Source organism: Musca vetustissima, unplaced genomic scaffold (genome assembly GCF_032173495.1).
Source record: "Musca vetustissima isolate MV318-11 ecotype Yass unplaced genomic scaffold, APGP_CSIRO_Mvet_v1 utg107557, whole genome shotgun sequence".
NCBI classification, from domain to species: domain Eukaryota; kingdom Metazoa; phylum Arthropoda; class Insecta; order Diptera; family Muscidae; genus Musca; species Musca vetustissima.
This window is the reverse complement of record NW_026889127.1, coordinates 26,125-47,200: the sequence shown is the minus strand read 5'-3', so window position 1 is coordinate 47,200 and position 21,076 is coordinate 26,125. Positions and strand designations below refer to the sequence as shown.

The window sequence follows — 21,076 nt, the reverse complement described above, 5'->3', positions numbered from 1 at the left end:
GATATTATTTAGTAACCCTGATCAGATAATAATATTGGGATGAAGTGGGCGGAAAATTAATTTTTTGTGTTTTTTAGAGTCGATCTATTGAAAGGCGGTGAAGGGAATCTGGACTCGTAATTAAAAAAGCAGTAGAGAATATTAGTAATATTCAGCATATATGTAAGTGTAAGAAAGAGGTGCTGTTGACCTCTAATCGGGCAAGAGAGTGCAACTATCACGAAATATCGGAATAAAAAAATACGCAGGAAGTAGGAGTTCCGTGGTAGTTGTGTAGGGTATCGTACAGTCGGCCCCGTCTGACTATACTGCTCCGCTCATTTTAAAGATTGGGTCTATTGGGACCATTTGAGAATTTGAAATTCCTAATTATAATAATACGAAAATGTGTCAAGTCCTTAAAATACCTAATTGTAGCCACTTCGGTTGGAACACTTTAAAAAGTACCTTTTAAGGCAGAAAAACTTCGAAAATATTCTGTAAACATCAGTTAAATCTATCCTACACACCGAAGACCTTTTAAATATTTTCTACATATACAAAATAACTTATATAAAAGGTATTTAAGTAACAGAAGCCCCTTTAAATGCTTTCAAAAGAGAAGTTCATCTGCAGGTTTTCTGTAGACTATAGACCCACTTCTAAATATTTTCTATAAATGTCCTTATACATTTATATACAGAAAACTAGAAACCATTTTACTGGTCCTCTGTAGACATAAGACCTTCAAAAGATAGTCCAACTACCTTCTATAAAGAGAAAATCCTCATAAGATTTACACACAGAAAACCTGCTCATGGTCCTCTGAAGATAGAAGACCTTCTGAGAGGTTTTTTATAAACAAGGAATCGAAAAGTGTCAGGAATCGATCGGGGTCCTTATATGTGGATTACGCTAAAAAGCAAACAAATATTGATCATTTTCAGCCGGAGTTATTTTTATCAAATTTTTAGGTTGCAAAATGGAGTAGTACATTAAAATATTGGACGGGACCTTGAAATGCCAGAGTTAAGTTTCGTCAGACCGGACTTTTTATACCCTCCACCATGAGATTTACATTTTATATGACCATGGTGGAGGGTATAAAAAAAGGAGGATAGGGTCTATACTAAAATTCGGTCGGAACCATATACGAACAGAACATCCTCGTAATATCTTGGTCATCTACAAATTGGAGATGTTATATTGCTCGAAATTTTTCTAAAGGACTTTTATAGACAAACTACCTCCGAAATGTGTAGACAGAGGTTCTTCTAAAATATCATTTTGTAAACTGAAAACTTTTACTAGACCTTCTGCAGACATATATTTGTAAATATGCATATGATGTCTGAAAACACCTGCCTCTGGTATGCATATTTTTGTTTAATAAATAATTAATAACAAAAAAATCATTTGACAATATATTCAAAACTAAATTGAACAAGTGTTTATGGCGATAAACATTTTTTTCTTAAAAAAGCTGTTGTTCTTCTTTGATTACTGAATGCACAAATTGTCTGCTGAGCATTCTGTGCCATTGACTTGTCGTGTCATGATTTATTAACGCATTTGCATGGAAAAAGTTCAAATCGTCGCTGTAGAATCTCCATTCCAACAATTGCCATCATTCATTGATTTATTGAATTTTAATGGCAATTCCAAAACAAATCAAAACGAAAAGACACCCATTTGAATATTCCAACAAAGTGGTCATTTCTGTGAGACTCACCTAGGCAACCGGTGGCCATCCAGTCAACCAACCAACTAACCCATCATCAATTAATGTAAATATGAGTGGTAGTAGCAACTGCCAGACCTAGCAACCAACCAACCATCCTACCTACCTACATACCCTAACTACAAGACAAGTTCCACGAAACAAGCAGAGGAGCTGTGTGAGAGTGCCCAACATGGCCTAAGTGTGGACTTGTCAAGTAGCCACGCTGGTCGGTCGGTCGGGTTGTTTGGTTGGCTAGCAGCGCTTGGTTACGGTTACGGTTACGCTAACGCCAACAACGCTGCATGGAATGTCACTTACCTTGAAGAAGATGCCAAGATAATAACGCTTTTCGCCAAGTTTCAACAGCGGCATCGTCCATTTGTTCATGTATTGCGTATCGTCTACACAGTGTGGACAATCTGCAAAGGTAACAAAAAAAGAGATGGAAGATTAAAAATGAAATAAAATTATTCAAAGAAAACAAGTAGAGATTACTATTAATAAAAAATAAACATAAATTACAATTTTGTTTAGAAATTTGAAAAAAAAAAAAATCTTACGTGGGAATATCTTTCATGTGTAGAAACTATTTCATTATTTTGACATTTAAAAAAAAAAATGTGTCATTGTTTTTTTAAATTGTAATTTTAAAGTGGGTCCATCACATTGAGCTACCATGTAAATTTGACGTTCAACAATGTTAACCGCTTTACCACTTGATTCTTATTTTAATCTTGAATTAAGTGTGTATGTGTGTGCCATTGTCAGTGACTAGCTGTCACTTATTTTATTGATTACAATACCCAAAGACATGATGTTTGTCCATATGTGAAGAACAAAAAAATTATTACATTGACATTTTAAATATTCTAAATGGTTATTTCAATTACCAGATTTGTAAGCGAGAGTTAATGGCCAAATAAAATAGCTAAATTCGTAATCGAATCGAAATATTTAAATACTATTGGCCTTGGGTAAATTAGGTGGAAAAAATTAATCAACATATGCGTCAAATCCAAAGGATAATTTTCTTTAGAAAACCAGAGAAGCAATCTGATCTGATTTAAAATTCCAAAGCGATTTCAAATTTATTTCAAACCAGTAAGGTTTACCACTTTGGGTATTTTCAAGAGATGTATCCTAAGAGACGTCGCATTTTTGAAGGACCATTGACATGATATTAGACATAATTAAATATGTGATCTGTAATTATATGTGAACCGAACATTTACTAAAAATTGGACGAAGATATACATATATGGGAGATATATCTAAATCTGAAGCGATTTTAGCGAAATCGGTTAGCCTATCCTAACTCTAGTACATTGTGTAAAATTTTATGCTAATCGCCTAATTTTGGAACTTCGGATTTCTGGATTTCTTTTTCCCCAAACTAATATATATGGAAGCTATATTTAAATCTGAACCGTTTTCCACCAATTTCAATAGGGTTTGTCATTGAGCCAAATAAATTATCTTGCCAAATTTCATCTCACTCGGATAATAAATGTGACCTGTACTTTGTTTACAATTTAAGGGGACCCCCCATTCTCGGGGTCAACAATTTTTTTGATTTAATTCGATTTTACACTAATTCAAGAATGTCTCTACAAAATTTCAAGTCAAAATCTCAAGAACTCTTGAATATATAGCCGATTTATTGTGTCAGCATCAAATGACGGCTAAAGGGTTTCTCAAACTTTAAACGCGTTTTTCTCTTTTGCGAATGGCGGGCACGATAACTCAAAAACTAATAACCCAATCGATTCCAAATTTTTACACGTTTCTCTGTGAGTGTATAGCTATCGTACGAACTAGGATAAAGCCAATCGGTGAAGATCTTCCTTATTTTTTAACTTGATTTTTGGTCAAAAATCGACGATTTTCCAAAAAATATTTTATCAAAGGTCCGCCATTTTGTTAATTTTAGAGCGGAGTCAATAATCCTAGTTCATACGAGAGCCAGACATGTACTTTTTCTAACACCGTTGGAATTTTCGGATTCCGATGTTCCAGTGAGGATTATCATGCCCGCCATCAAAAATAAGGACTTTTCTTTAATTACAAAAAACAACAACAAAACAATGACAAAAATTTTTTGTAAATTATTTTTCTTCTCTTTTAAATCTTCAAATATATATGTACAAAGTTACAAACCTTAACAAGCATTGGTATTGATTTACCAGCCCATTGAAAATCTTGAAAAATTAAAATCGAGAATGGGTGGGGTTCAACATAACATATAATAAAATAGAATTTCAGCAACATTTTGAACGTTTTGTGTGGGAGGTATCAGACATCACATCTTTGAATTGATTTAAATTTTTAAGAAATATTACGATGTGCGTATTTTGTATGAAATCGGACATTCCATGCAATAGTTATTAGGTTAACAAATTTTCAACATTAGTACCTTTGGTGGGGGAGGTTTCAAAAGAAGTAGACCAAAGAGTCCAATCTTCGAACTCGAGTTTGAATTGGTAAGAATACGAATATGTTCAGTATTTGATTCATATCGGACATTCCATTCGCTCTATATTGGATTTATAAACATTAAAAAAAATTGTGTGGACACTATCTTCGGACTTACTTTAGTATTGGTAAAAATATATTTGGGTCAAATCGAATGTCCGATTTGACACATCGTAATGTTTTTACCAACTCTAGAACAGGTCCGAAGATAGATTTATAAAAATTTTAAATTTTCACTTTACACAAATATGGTTAAAATATTAGGTTTTGTGAAGTTCGGTTCACAAATGATAAACTTATGATATAAAATTAATTTTCAGCGAAATTTTAACCATTTTATGTGGAAGGTACCAGAAGTAGTGGACCGATATTCCCCATTTTCGAACTTGATTTATATTTAGAAGAAATATTACGATGTGCGTAGTTTGTATCAAATCGGACATGCCATTCGCCTGATAATGGTTAAGATGTTTTCAAAATATTTACACTTTTTGTGGGAAGCACCAGAAGGAGTGCCCCAATGGGTCCTATCTACAGATTTATTCTAAATTAAGGTAAAAATACGATGTGCAAAGTTTGGATGATTTGTAAATTGCCTGAAACATATTCCAAAGAAACATGGGGTGTAATACCAATATTTCGATGAGGCACATTTTTGCCATAGCAAAGTGCTCAGCCATAAGGCTGAGAGTATAAAAATTCCATGCTCTGCTAATGTATTTCAAAATATATGTTTAAACCAGTGAGCTGAGCATTATAGCCGGACGGGGCCGACCATATGATACTCTACACAACATCGAAGAAAATCTAACAATGTGTGGCTCTATATTCTGAGTTTGGGCACTATTTCGCGATATTTCCACTCTCGTGACCGACTAGAGGTCAACAAATATTACTAATATTCAGTACAGCACAAAACAGCCAACGGTGAAGGGAATCTAGGCAAGTAATTAGCCTAGATTCCCTTCACCGTTGGTTGTTTTGTGCTGTCCGACTTTCAATTGTGGCCTTTAGATCGATTAAGTTTTCTGTCCACTTCATCCCAAAATTATTATCTGATTATCATCGAAAATTGTAGGCGTTGTCCTTGACCATACCTGAATCCTCATGGAAAATTTCAGAGCGATCAGCGCTATATTTTCGCCCTCTAGTGTGGTAATGGGTTACTAAATAATATATGAATACATCCGAGTATATACGGCAATATAATTGGTAACAATTTAAAGGTCAACCACTACTCTTGGATATACTATCAACTTCTCTGTTCTATTTCTTTCAGGGGTAAATATATATGCTATAATTTTTTTTATTTTTCACACAAAAATCAGGGTACATTTGACCCGCTAAATATTGACTGATCTTTATCAAAAGTCGCATTATTCTTCTTTGGCCCGATCCCCTTCTCCATGTAAAAATTCGCATAATTGCGGTGGAGCGACCAGAAAAACCGACAAAAATTAAGTATTTGGTCAATTCCACCCGCTAAATATTAACCGATCTTTACCAAAAAATAGGGGTCTTCAGTGGCCAGAACCCATTCTACATGCAAAATTTCGTGAAGATTGATCCATAGCTGTGGCCGGTATCGAGTTTACAATTTATAATGGACAGACGAACGGACGGATACACGTGTCTAGATCGACTCAGCTAGTCGAGATATGACGATCGGTATACTTAGAGGTTGGTCTAGGATCAATATTAATCGATCTTTACAAAAAAACAAAAGGGGTCTTCATTGGCCAAACCCCATTCTACATGCAAAATATCGTAAAGATTGGTCCATAACTGTGGCCTATATCGTGTTTACAAATTATAATGGACAAACGGACGGACACACATATCTAGATCGACTCAGCTGGTCGAGATATGACGATCGGTATACTTATAGGTAGGTCTAGGACCAATATTTCGCGGCGTTACAAACTCCTGGGGCTACACAAAGCTATAATACCCTGACAACAGGGTATTATAAAAATCAATATTTTAGATTTTTTTAATCTATCACAGATAGTCTATCATTGAAGACTTTTTGAATGTCTTTTGTACACAATAAAGTGGGACATTTTGTCTATTTATAAAAATTCTTAATAATTTTTTAATATTCACATATATTATTACTTAATAATATTTATTATTATTATTTTTTGCTGATTTATGTTTCCTTAGAAAAATATAAACCACAGCAAAACTTTTGCACACATTTAGCCTTGCACGTCATCAAGATTTCAGTTGCGTTGATTAATATCGGTCATTATGAAAGATTGCCGTAAAATTATTATTAATAACGGTTGTGGTTGGAAATATTTGGTTTTTTTCTTTTCGAAAACAAAAACAAAATAATTTACTCTTGCCCAACTCCATTGCTATTCTAACTAATTTTGTCTAACACCTTTGGATTACCAATCGAAATTCCATAGAAGTTTTACATAATTACACAGCTCTGATGAAGGTCAATTGTAATGAAATTAATACAAAAAAATAATAATAATAATAATGCCAACCCCACATCCTTAATAACAAAAGAAATTCAAATGAAAGAGAAGTGATGGAAAAGACAAAATGAATTCATTATTCAGTAATGAATTTCAAAATAAAAACCACAAGAAAGACCAATTACTTCATGTGTGAGTTGTAGACAATTTTATTTTTGTTGGTTTGGAAATGTTTGAAGAAATTTAATTGAAAGAAAGAAAGATTTTAAAAAGTATTTTAATTAAATTTGGGGAAACTTTTTTATCCTAATTCTATATATTTCATAATTATTTCAAATAATTTCAAAATAAAACTGGAAACATAAAAAATCTATCTTTGATTCTAGTAAGAATGTAGAAAAAATTAGAATTTAAATACCCAATTGCTGTCGCAACACCACCTATCGGAAGTGTGGTTATATATGAGCCATATATTGCCATCTAATAATAATAATAATGTACATACATATATATGTCATATTAATTTGAAAAAAAAACAATCGAAACAATCGGCCAAAAGAAAACCAGATAATTTCTATAAACTGAAATTATGAATATATAAATTCTTGAATATTTTATAAAATAGAAATATGAAATTATGTTGTAGGACAGCAGTTGTCTGGCAGAATTAAAATTGAAAAAAAAATAAAATATATGAAAACCTGTTAAAATTTCATGTGGATAAAACCAAAAACAAAAATAAAAACAATGTTATGGTGGATCAGGATTTGGCTTTAAATCACGAATATAAATGAATTGGATTTTTTTAAATTTCAAGAAAATATTTTCATAAATTGTAGTTTTGCTCTCCAGAAAAAATCTCTTTAATGTCTCTATGTTTATATGGCAGAAATTTGAATTATTTCACAGTAAATGTCAAAATTTTAAATTTAATTAGAGATGCAATAAAATATATGTACAAACATACATACATATGTATAAAATAAAAAAACCAACAGTAGCCAAACAAAAACGTTTATTTCGAAATTCTTTTTAATTTAATTTGCACCTCTGATGTGACCATAAACAGAGCGAATGGTTGGATTTTATTTTTGTGAATGACATGGATTTGGTGGTCATGAATGGAATGAAGTAGTGTAATAATGAAAAAAATTAAAGCAATCAAGTGAGTAGTTTCATGTTGTCCGAAATGTCACTATAGGGAATTTAAATAATCTGATACAAAAAAACTGTATCGAATAATAAAAATAAAGTTTTATATATTTTGTGGTTTCAAAAATATGGGCATGGATTCAGACATCTGTCAAAAATAACACTGTGCGACACGAAAATTTTTCAGGGGTTCTAATGTACCAATTCTGTTTAGTTGTAGTCCCTGGATCACGAAAATGCCTTTGGTTTTTCTGGGTCACTTCGAAAATTAATTTTATAACGATAAATATAGAGAAAAACGTGGTTTCATGGATTTTCCATTTGAAACTTGAATAACTTATTTACTTTATAACGGATTTATATTATAAAATGGAATTTAATATTATATAGAATAGTTATTAATATTATAGAATAGAATTCTTCCTTTCAAACAAGATGTATTTTTTGTAAATCGGTTGAGGATTGGCTGAGTTACAGTGGTTGGAATGTGAAAAAATGCGCATAAAATGACAAAATTTATTTTTCTTCGGACTGTACGATGAAATTATGATATCAAGGCATATAAGTTTTATTATATTACGGGGAAGATAATTAAATTAGCTTTCAAAAATGATAAAAATCAAAAAAATGGGTTAAAAAATGGATGACTTATACACATTTTTGTATTGATTCTATGCATATTCTCTAAAGGAAATATGGGTCTGTGTCGTTTCCTGTTACAAACCGTTATGTTTGTAACAGGCAAAAGGAAACGAGATAGACCCATAGTTCCTTTAGATAATATGCATAGAATCAATACAAAAATGTGTATAAGTCATCCATTTTTTAACCGATTTTTTTGATTTTTATCATTTTCGAAAGCTAATTTAATTTTCTTCCCCGTAATATAATAAAACTTATATGGCTTGATATCATAATTTCATCGTACAGTCCGAAGAAAAATAAATTTTGTCATTTTATGCGCATTTTTTCACATTCCAACCGCTGTAACTCAGCCAATCCTCAACCGATTTACAAAATATATATCTTGTTTGAAGGGAAAAATTGTACTCTTCGAAAGAAAAAAAGAATAATATAAATCCGTTATAAAGTAAATAAGTTATTCAAGTTTCAAATGGAAAATCCATGAAACCACGTTTTTCTCTATATTTATCGTTATAAAATTAATTTTCGAAGTGACTCAGAAAAACCAAAGGCATTTTCGTGATCCAGGGACTACAGCTAAACAGAATTGGTACATTAGAATCCCTGAAAAAAAAAATGTTTGTTATTTTGTAGCACAGTGTAATTTTTATAACCAGTGAGCGGGGCAGTATAGTCGGACGGGGCCGACCATACGATAACCTACACAACTACCACGGAACTCAAACTTTCTGCGGATGTTTATTCCCAGCCTGGGCAATATTTCGTGATATTTGCACCTTCTTGCCCGATTAGAGGTAAACAGTACCTCTTCCTTACACTGATATATTTTCCGAATATTACGAGTATTCAGTACAGCATTTGTGGTCTATAGATCGACTCGGAAATGACACAAAAAATTAAGTTTTCGGTCCACTTCATTCCAAAATTATTATCATCACCATCACCGAAAATTATTCGCGTTGTCCTTGATCATTACTGGAACCTCATGGAACATTTCAAAGCGATCAACGCTATATTTCCGCTCTCTAGAGTGATAATGGATTAGTAAATAATACACGAATACAGAGATACCTGCAAATATTTAGGTGTAACTTCCACATCCGTGCACATACAACAATATAATTGCTATCAATTTAAAGGTCAACCACTCCTTGGACCACTTGGATATAATAACAACTCCTCGGGTCTATGTCCTTCAGGGGTAAATATATACGCTATAGAATACAAATTTTGTAATTTTTCGCACATAAGTCGGGGTCCATTTGACCCGCTAAATATTGACCGATCTTTATCAAAACAGGCATGCTTGTTCTTTAGCTCGATCCCTTCCTCCATGTAAAAATTCGCGATGTTTGTGCCATAAATGCGGTCTCTGGAGCGACCAGAAAAACCGACAAAAATAAGTTTTTGGCCCATTTCATCCCCTAAATATTATCCGATCTTTACCAAAAACAATAGGGGTCTTCATTGGCCAGAACCCGTCCTACATGTAAAAATTCCGTGAAGACTGGTCCATAACTGTGGCCTGTATCGTGTTTACAAATTATAATGGACAGACGGACGGACTCACATGTCTAGATCGACTCAGCTAGTCGAGATATGACGATCGGTATACTTTAAGGTGGGATATTTCGCGGCTTTACAAACTCCTGGGGCTGCACAAAGCTATAATACCCTGACAACATAGTTTTGTAGGGTATAAAAATGATCAAAATCTACTATAATACCCACACACCTTCCACGAAAATCTAACTTTGTATTCTTCTATATTCTTAGCTGAGCTTTGTGGCCTATAGATCAACTCAAAAAAAAAAACACAAAAAATTAAGTTTTCGGTCCACTTCATCCCAATATTATTATCTGATCATCATCGAAAATTATAGGCGTTGTCCTTCTCCACACCTGGATCCTCATGGAAAATTTCAAAGCGATCAGCGTTCTCTAGTGTGGTAATGGGTTACTAAATAATGTATGAATACTTAAGCACCTGTAAATATTTAAGTGTAACTCCCACATCCGAGTAAATACGACAATAAAATTAGTATCAACTTCTCGGGTCTATGTCCTTCAGTGGTAAAAATATATACGCTAGAGAATACAAATTTTGTAATTTTTCATACAAAACTCAGGGTCCATTTGACCCGCTAAATATTGACCAAATAGGCATGCTTATTATTTGGACCGATCCCCTTCTTCATTTAAAAATTTGTGATATTTGGGACATAATTGCGGCCGCTGGAGCGATTAGAAAATCATACAAAAATAAAGTTTTTGGTCCATTTTATTCCCTAAATATTAACCGATGTTTATGGGTGGTTTCACTGGCCAGAACCAATTATACATGAAAAATTTCATGAAGCTTATTCCATAACTGTGGCCTGTATTGTGTTTACAAATTATAATGGACGGACGGACACACAGGTCTAGATCGACTCAGCTAGCCGAGATATGACGGTCGGTATACTTAAAGGTGGGTCTAGGACCAATATTTCGCGACATAACAAACTGCACAAAACTATAACACCCTGACAACATAGTTGTGTAGAAATGTCAGTCAGTGTTTCCGGCAGATATATACTATCAGAGGTCTACGTAATCACTCGTCGATTTTATTATTCGCCATATAAGGTATATGTTTTGTATCAAACAATTGGCCATCTGTGGAGATGTACCAGAAGAGGTTGTCCTACAGACCCCATTTTATGTAGGTTTGGTACTCTATTACGATGTGCAAACAATGGATTAAAACGGTCATTCGCAATATTTGGATCAAATCAGACATTAGCCAGATATTGGATTTAAAAAAATTTCAAAATTTTGGCACTTTGTGGGGAAGGTACCAGAAAGCATGGATCAAAGGGTCCCATCTTCGAACTTGATCTATGTAAGCTAATCATATTACGATGTGCAAAGTTTCGAACAAATTTCATATTCCGTTCCATTCATATTTTGACAATATGTGAAAATGGTGATATGATGGAGTGAGCCGATAAGTCCCATCTTCCAACATTATACAGGCATGATAAAAATATTAGGTTGTGCAAATTTTTGTTCGAAACGGATAGTCCATTTGCAATATATTATAAAATTATTTTCAGCACAATTTTGAACATTGTGCGTGAGAGATACCAGAAGGAGTGGACCAAGGGATTTCATATTCGAACTTGATTTAAATTTGAAAGAATTATTACAATGTGCAAAGTTTGGAACAAATAGGACATTTCATTGGCATGATTCTGATACCTCCAACCAGCCCCGGTTCTGGCTTCGGGTCTACAAATTCTGATATTGTTATAGCTTACACAGCTATGTGAGGGTATTACATGTTTGTGTAAGAGTTTTTAACACAACGAAATTTTACGCCTGGACCCACATTTTAGTGGTAATATTAAATTTAGACACAGAGTCCATGTATTTTGTCTACCAAAAAATAAGATTTTTTTGATACTCCAACAAATTTTCGATGAGAAAAATATTTTTGCAATTTCAACAAATTGTGAACTTTTTTCAATTTTTATTATTATTATTATTTTTTTTTTTTTTTTTTGCATTTCAATGTATCGTGGACTATACAAATTAATTTTTTATACCCTTCACCACACTGTGGTACAGGGTATTATGTCTTTGTGCGTATGTTTGTAACAGGCAAAAGGAAACGAGATAGACACATGGTTCCTTTTGAGAATATGCATAGAATCACTTTCTAAGTCGATTTATGCATGTCCGTCCGTCCGTCTGTCTGTCTGTCCATGTTAAATTGTAAACAAAGTACAGGTCGCATTTATTATCCGAATTGGATGAAATTTGGCATAGGTCACTTATTCGGCCCAAGGACGAACCCTATTGAAATTGGGAAAAATCGGTTCAGATTTAGATATAGCTCCCATATATATATTTAACCGATTTAATGTAAACCGTCCCTATATATCTTTCGATTTGCACGAAATTTGGTACAGCCTAATCATTTAGGTTTAGAATGATGTCTGCCAAGTTTCGTGAAAATCGGTCCAGATTTAGATATAGCTCCCATATATAGTTTCGTACGATTTCATGTAAATGTTGCCCCAAAGTCCCTATATATCTTTTGATTTGCACGAAATTTGGTATAACGTGCTGAATTAAGCCTAGAGTGATGTATGCCAAGTTTGGAGCAAATCGGTCCAGATTTAGATATAGCTCCCATATATAGTTTCGTCCGATTTCATGTAAATGGTGCCCCAAAGTCCCTATATATCTTTCGATTTGCACGAAATTTGGCACAGCCTAATCATTTAGGTCTAGAATGATGTCTGCCAAGTTTCGTGAAAATCGGTCCAGATTTAGATATAGCTCCCATATATAGTTTCGTCCGATTTCATGTAAATGGTGCCCCAAAGTCCCTATATATCTTTCGATTTGCACGAAATTTGGTACAGCCTAATCATTTAGGTCTAGAATGATGTCTGCCAAGTTCCGTGAAAATCGGTCCAGATTTAGATATAGCTCCCATATATAGTTTCGTCCGATTTCATGTAAATGGTGCCCAAAGTCCCTATATATCCTTCGATTTGCACGAAATTTGGCATAACCTACTTAAATGAGCCTAGAATGATGTCTGCCAAGTTTCGTGAAAATCGGTCCAGATTTAGATATAGCTCCCTTTTATTATAGATTGATTTTAAGTAATTGACGTACTAAGGAACCAATAGGAACAAAATGTTCTGAAATTAGTATAACCTAACCTGTGACAAGTTTGTTTGACATCGCTCAATATTTGGATAGAGCTTCCATATATATTTTCGCCCGATTTCAAATACATTGGGCATCAAACTTCTCATGTTAGTCAGATTGACATCAAATTTTGCACAACTTACAAAATTGAGCATAGAATTAGTTGCGTTTTCTAGAAGTGCAGACATAGCCCAACGGATGACCTATTTATATTTGTTTGAAGTCGATTGACATACTTTATGGATAGATCTAGGTAGATTCACATTTAGATAAATATCACATTTTTTTCATCCAATTTTATGTTATAGTCCTGTTTAATATACCCATAGTGGTGAAGGGTATCATATAGTCGGCCCCGTCCGAATTTACTACTTTCCTTACTGTTTTTTTTTTTTTTTTGAATTTTTAAATTTTATTTTTTAAATATACTTTGAAAAGAAATTTTAGTTCACATAGAAATCATTGTCTCTGCAAATCAAGTTTTAAGTTTCTCTTCAAAATTTCATTTCATTATCAAGTTGAATTATTAAGCAGGTAAGAATCGTGGTTAAAAATAATCTTGTTTTTTTATTATATATTTGGATATTTTGCTATATTGTAATTTTTCGTTTTTTGACATTTTCTCATCTGGCATTTAACCATTGTTAAGAATTATTTCATGATCACTGTGGTCATCAACATTTTAATTGCTCTTCTAGCATGTTTTTTTGGTTTCTTGTTTCATTCTTTTTAATTTTTCTATTCAAACAAGTTACCGATTCATTCTCAAACAGCAACCACACGGGAGAATGCAATTTTAATTGGACAGCAAATTTATTTTGGTTTATGTCCCCGAAAAGAAAGAATGTCGTTCTCTGCACAACAAAAGAAATAATTAAACCAAATAAATGATAAAATGTATTTTGTGTTAGCAATTAACGGCAAATATTTCACATTGAACTAATTTGTTTATTTGTGGATTTTTTAAGAAAATTAATTAATTATACTAACGGGAAATATTAAACGTTTGTCATTAATTGATATGTCAGCTGGGGTGACTCATTTCTATTTGCAAGGTAAGGCGAGAGATGGTTTTTGAAAAAAACCTCATGGATTCTATGAATATCAGCATTGATTTCTTAAGAGAAATTCGAAATAGAAAATAATTAACTATTTTAGTTATTGAAATTATATATATTTCAAATGATATCAATAGAAAATTAGTGAAAATATTTTTCGAAATTTTTATAGACATTTAGGTATCTGATAGAAATGTTGTTAATGGACCTTTCAAGTACATTTTTTGGAGTATCAATAAAGCCTAAAATTGTGGAAAATTGTTCTATGATATAACAATGCTCAAAATTATTTTGGACATCCCACATGTTGTATATTTTAATAAAATTGGGACGTTTCTCTGAGAGTGTATATCTACCGTATGAACTAGGATAAATCCAATCGGTGAAGATCTTCCTTGTTTTTTAACTTGGTTTGTGGTAAAAAATAGGCGATTTTCCAAAAATATTTTTTTAAAGGTCCGCCATTTTGTGGGAATGATTTGGTTTCCCTAAAAATATTAAAAGGGCTGGAGGTATTTTTCTTCCTATAGGAGAGCTGGAAGTATTCTTCCTCTTATAGCAGAGCTACGGCATTCTTCTTCCTGTGGAAGAGTTGCAGGTATTCTTCTTTCTGTGCTGCAGTTGGCGGCCTTCTTTTTCCGTTGAAAGAGCTGCAGATATTATGCTTCATTTAAAAGAGCTGGAGGTAGTCTTCTTCCTATAGGAGAGCTGGAGGTATTCTTCCTCCTAAAGCAGAACTATAGGTATTCTTTTTCCTGTGGAAGAGCTGAAGGTATTTTTCTTCCAGTTGAAGAGCTACACGTATTCTTCCTCCTTTGGAATAGCTGCCGGTATCCTTCTTCCTATGGAAGATTGGAAGTATTCCTCTTCTTTATATTTCTTAATTTTTTTAAACTACGCCTTCCGATATTCCTTCCGCCCTCTAGTGTGGCAATGGGTTACTAAATAATATATTAATACGAAAGCACCTGTAAATATTTACGTGTAACTCCCACATCCGAGTACATACGACAATACAATTGGTATCAATTTAAAGGCCAACCACTCCTCTTGGCTATACTATCCTTCAGGAGTAAATATATACGCTATAGAATACAATTTTTTTCATTTTTCACACAAAAGTCAAGGTCCATTTGACCCTCTAAATATTGACCGATCTTTATCAAAACAGGCGTGCTTATTCTTTGGCCCAATCCCATTCTCCATGTTCGAGATGTTTGTCTAATAATTGCGGCCTCTGGGGCGATCAGAAAAACCGACAAAAATTCAGTATTTGGTCCATTTCATCCCCCAAATATTAACCGATCTTTACCAAAAACAATAAGGGTCTTCATTGGCCAAAACCGGTGCTACATACAAAATTTAATGAAGATTGGTCCATAAGTGTGGCCTGTATCGTGTTTATAAATTATAATGGACAGACGGACGGACACACATGTCTAGATCGACTCAGCTAGTCGAGGTATGACCGGATCGGTATACTTAAAGGTGGGTCTAGGACCAAAATTTCGCGGCGTTACAACTCTTGGGGCTGCACAAAGCTATAATACCCTGACAACACAGTTGTGTAGGATATAAAAATCTACGCCTTCGGAAATTCTTTTTATACCCTTCACCACATTGTGGTACAGGTTATTATGTCTTTGTGCATATGTTTGTAACAGGCAAAAGGAAACGAGATAGACCCATGGTTCCTTTTGAGGATATGCATAGAATGACTTTCTGAGTCGATAGACGTACGTCTGTAGATTTTAAATTGTAAACAAAGTACAGGTCGCATTTATGATCCGATTTGGATGAAATTTGGCACATGTCACTTATTTGGCCCAAGGACGAACTCTATTGAAATTCGTAAAAATCGTTTCAGGTTTAGATATAGCTCTCATATATATTTTCGTCCGATTTAAGGTAAATAGTGTACCAAAGTCCCTATATAACTTTCGATTTGCAAGAAATTTGACATAGCGTATTGATATAAGTCTAGAATGATGTGTGCAAAGTTTCGTGAAACTCGGTTCAAATTTAGATATAGCTCCCATATATAGATTCGCCCGATTTTATGTAATTGGTGCACCCTATATATCTTTCGATTTGCACGAATTTTGGTATAAGGTACTGAAATAAGTCTTAAATGATGTTGCTAAGCTTCGTGAAAAGATTCGATTGACACAACGTACTGAAGTATAATAAATTAGTCTCTGGCTAGTTTCATTGAAATCGCTTCAGATATAGATATATAACAAACACGCGACGTCTGTTAGGATACATATGTAGAATATACCCAAAGTGGTGAAGCGTATCATATAGTCGGCCCAGTCCGACTTTACTACTTTCCTTACTGGTTTTAATCTAAATTTTTCAAAACTCTATGCCTTTTGTTATTCCTTAAAAAATATATTTTTTTTTAAATCCAAGCCATTGGCTATTCCTTAAAAATATTGTTTAAAAAATCCACTCCACATGATATTCCTTAAAAAAGAAAGAAATCCAATCCAAACCTTTTGCTATTCCTTAATAAATATTTTCTTGATAGCCTACGACTTTGGATATTCAATAAAAAAATATCAAAAAAAAAAAAAAATCCACAGCAATTTAACTATCTGAAAAAATATTTTTGAAAAATCCACGCCAATTTTTTAAATACTTTAAAAAATTAAAACAACATTTTATTAAAAAATCCACATATTTTTGGCTGCTTGAAAAAATTCACACCTATTGCTTAAAAAATTAACATCCATGCTCATTGCTACTATTTGAGAAATATTTTTAAAAATCTCACTTCGATAAAAAAAATGGTAAAAAATCCACACATAAAATTTCTCTTTTGAAAAATATCTAAAAATCCACTCTGATTAAATAAATAAAAATAGATTTTTTTAAATTTTATTTGAAAAAATTTAAATTCAAGAACATGTTTATTTTTAGCAGCACCGAATTTTTTGCATTACTGCATTATTTATTCGGTACATTAAAAAACGAAACATCTGCCATGGCAGAATGGCTTGTTAGCCAATAACATAAAACTGGACATCAGTGTCTAATAAATTTATAGAAAATTTGAATAGTAAATCATAGTTGTTGCTTGCTGCCGTATTCAGTTTTTCAATCACAAATATTTGAAAACAAAAGAAAAAACCCAAAATATTTACTATTCAAATAAAATAAAAAATAAAAAAGTTGAGTGGCCTTTTGGCCTTACCTGCATTTGGTGGCACTGATTTTGGCAATGCCGTGTTTGCACCGATCATCTGCAGCGCCAATATCACAGCAATAATTAAATATTTTTGCATTTTGGTGTCAAGTTGTGTTTTTGTTGTAAAGTTTATGGTGACAAATTTTTTATTGTTGGATATTTTTTGTTTTGTTTTTATAATCTTTGTTTTATTTTCAAAATTATTTTTTTTCTTTATTTGGTTTATCTAAAAAAACACCACTAACTGCTATAGAGATATAGAAAACGAGGACACTCGATTTATTTTCACTAAATTTTTAAAAATAAAACAAAAACAAATAAATTATTTTTTTATAAATAAAATAAAAAAATTCCTAAAATTTCCCCCGAATAATTAAAAAATATATATTTATATATATATATATATAAAATTAAAAAAGAAATTAAATTAAAATGCAAATGCTTAAAAACAATTTTTTGAATTTTAAAATTTAAATTGGAACATTTCATTGGAATTTTTTTTGCATCCCAATCAATAAAATATCTTTCTTTTTCGGGCTTTTTGAAATCTCACAGCAACAAAAAATGCGGAAATTTTGTCTATGGAGAGACTCGATGTTTTTTCTATTTCTTGTTGTTTTTATTTTGAAAATGTTATCTCTGCTAAGGCCAGGAATGTGAGTTTTATGTAAATTTGTTACTGGGAATATTCAAAAAATTTTTTGTGTTTCTTTTTTTTTTCTTTGGTCAAAGTGGACACCATATGTGAGAGATTTCGGTGTTACGTTACAAGCGAGTTTTGTTGTTTTTCGGGAATCGAAACGACAAACAAACGAAAGTGAAACCGTTTAACTTGTTTTTTTATTTTTTTTTTTTTTTAATTTAATAATTTATTTTGATATGATAAGATGTCAGTTTTCCAAATTTCTTTAAACTTCGTTGTATTTTTTTCTTTCTTCAAAATATTCAAACCCAAAAATCACCGTTAAAATTTAATTTATTTTTTTCGTTCGTTGTTGTTGTTGTTATATTTTTTTCTTGTTCGAAGCTTTCGAATTGTGTGAGTATTTTGCGCATGTGCGCCTAAACTGACCGTCGACGAAGAACTAAACAATCTCGAGAAGACTCAGCGGCAGATAGCAAAGCAGCAGGGCATTGTGGCCACAAAGAGCTTAACCGCGCTTGCTCCAAATGAAACGGTGTTGGTGTTGTTGTTATTGTTGTTGCAGTGCCCGTCTTGTTTTCTTTATGGCACACAAGCATCATTAAATCATACCGCTGAGCTGTTTATTAGCATCTTAAGGTTTTATTTTATTTCCATTTTTTCTTTTTTTGCTTTTAATATCAAAATCTTCCAAATCTGGAAATTCAAGTTAAATTGCCGCTCTCTCATTGTGAGATTTGCAGACTTAAAATCCTCCATCTCTTTTGTTTTTGAAGCTGCTCTTAGACCAGCTTTTGAATACTGAGATCACCATTAATTTTTTGCAGAGAATTTTGTGTCTAAAAACAAAAGAGCAGTTATGGCTCTTATGACAATTTTTACTGGCCACAACTTGGGATTTTTTCGTTTCGCCAAGTTGTTCCGCTGGTTTCTCTTTGTGGGGGCCACATACCTTCTACACATACATATACTATTTGAAGAAGCTTAACGTCAATGCAAAGATGACAAACCATAGAAAATTGATAACAGGAGAGAATAGGAATTGGAATTTTCGGTAAAATTTAAAATTTGAATTTTTTTCGTTGTGGGAGGGGTATTTTTTAACTATAGACGTGGATTTTTTAAAAACTATTTTTCCCGCCTTCATTATAGGAACGGATTTTTCTTAAAATATTTTTTTCCACCACGTGAATTTTTTAAAAACATGTTTTCCATCCGACTATGTTCGAAGATTTTTTAATATTTTTCTGTCCGACTTGGTGCGAAGATTTTTTCTTAAATATTTCTCCACCACGACTATGTGTGTAGATTTTTAAAAAATATGTTTTCAACCCCAACTACTGACGCGGATGTTTTTAAAATATTTTTCGTAGCCAACTACAATCGTGGATTTTTGATACATATTTTATTTTTATCCCGACTGGATATTTTTATACCCTTCACCACACTGTGGTACAGGGTATTATGTCTTTGTGCATATGTTTGTAACAGGCAAAAGGAAACGAGATAGACACATGGTTCCTTTTGAGAATATGCATAGAATCACTTTCTGAGTCGATTTATGCATGTCCGTCCGTCCGTCTGTCTGTCGATGTTAAATTGTAAACAAAGTACAGGTCGCATTTATAATCCGAATTGGATGAAATTTGGCACAGGCCGCTTATTTAGCTCAAGGACCAACCCTATTGAAATTGGGAAAAATCGGTTCTGATTTAGATATAGCTCCCATATATATTTTAGTCCGATTTAATGTAAACGGTCCCTTTATATCTTTCGATTTGCACAAAATTTGGTACAGCGCAATGAATTAGGTCTAGAATGATGTGTGCTAAGTTTCGTGAAAATCGGATTAGATTTAGATATAGCTCCCATATATATTTTCGTCCGATTTAATGTAAATGGTGCACCAAAGTCCCTATATATCTTTCGATTTGCACGAAATTTGGTACAGCGTGATTAATTAGGTATATAATAATGTGTGTCAAGTTTATTGAAAATCGGTTCAGATTTGGATATAGCTCCCATATATATTCTCATCCGATTTAAGGTAAATGGTGCACCAAAGAACCTATATATCCTTTGATTTGCCCGAAATTTGGCATAGCGTACTAAATTAAGTCTAGATTGATGTGCGTTAAGTCTCGCGAAAATCGGTTCAGATTTACATATAGCTCCCATATATATTTTCGTCCGATTTAATGTAAATGGTGCACCAAAGTCCCTTAATATCTTTCGATTTGCACGAAATTTGGCACAGCGTACTGAATTAGGTCTAGAATGAAGTGTGTCAAGTTTATTGAAAATCGGTTCATATTTGGATATAGCTCCCATATATGTTCTCATCCGGTTAAGGGTAAATGGTGCACCAAAGAATCTATATATCCTTTGATTTGCACGAAATTTAACATAGAGTACTGAATTAAGTCTAAAAAGATGTGTTTCAAATTTCATGAAAATCGGTTGAGATTTATATATGGTTCTTATATATATTTTCGTCCGATTTTAGGTAAACAGTACACCAAAGTCGCTTTATAACCTTTTATTTGACCGAAATTTGGCATAGCGTACTAAATTAAGTCTAAAGTGATGTGTGTTAAAGTTCGTGAAAATCGGTTCAGATTTAGATATAGCTCCCATATATATTTTCGTCCAATCTAATGTAAATGGTGCACGAAAGTCCCTATATATCTTTAGATTTGCACGAAATTTGGCACAGCGTACTAAATTGGGTCTAGAATGATGTGTGTTAAGTTTCCTGAAAATCGGTTCAGATTTAGATATAGCTCTCATATATATTTTCGTCAGATTTAATGTAATTGGTTCATCAAAGTCCCTATATAGCTTTCGATTTGCACCAAATTTGGCACAGCGTTCTGAATTAGGTCTAGAATGATGTGTGTCAAGTTTCTTGAAAATTGGTTCCGTTTCAGATATAGCTCCCATAGTTATTTTCGTCCGATTTAATGTAAATGATATACCAAAGCCCCTATATATCTTTCGTTTTGCACGAAATTTGACACAGCATACTGAAGTAGGTGTAGAATGATGTGTGCTAAGTTTCGCAAAAAT

The 21,076-nt window shown here is 33.0% G+C and overlaps 1 protein-coding gene across 1 annotated transcript in view; it reads right to left on the bottom strand.

Annotated features, from left to right (window-relative positions):
- Nucleotides 1-21,076, bottom strand: part of LOC133336854 (ubiquitin carboxyl-terminal hydrolase 36-like) — a gene marked incomplete at its 5' end in the record, with an annotated part of 69,471 nt that overhangs the window by 25,546 nt on the left and 22,849 nt on the right. The window contains one exon of the mRNA XM_061545127.1: nucleotides 2,021-2,121. Coding sequence (XP_061401111.1) covers nucleotides 2,021-2,121 — 101 coding nt within the window. The remainder of the gene's footprint in view (nucleotides 1-2,020; nucleotides 2,122-21,076) is intronic.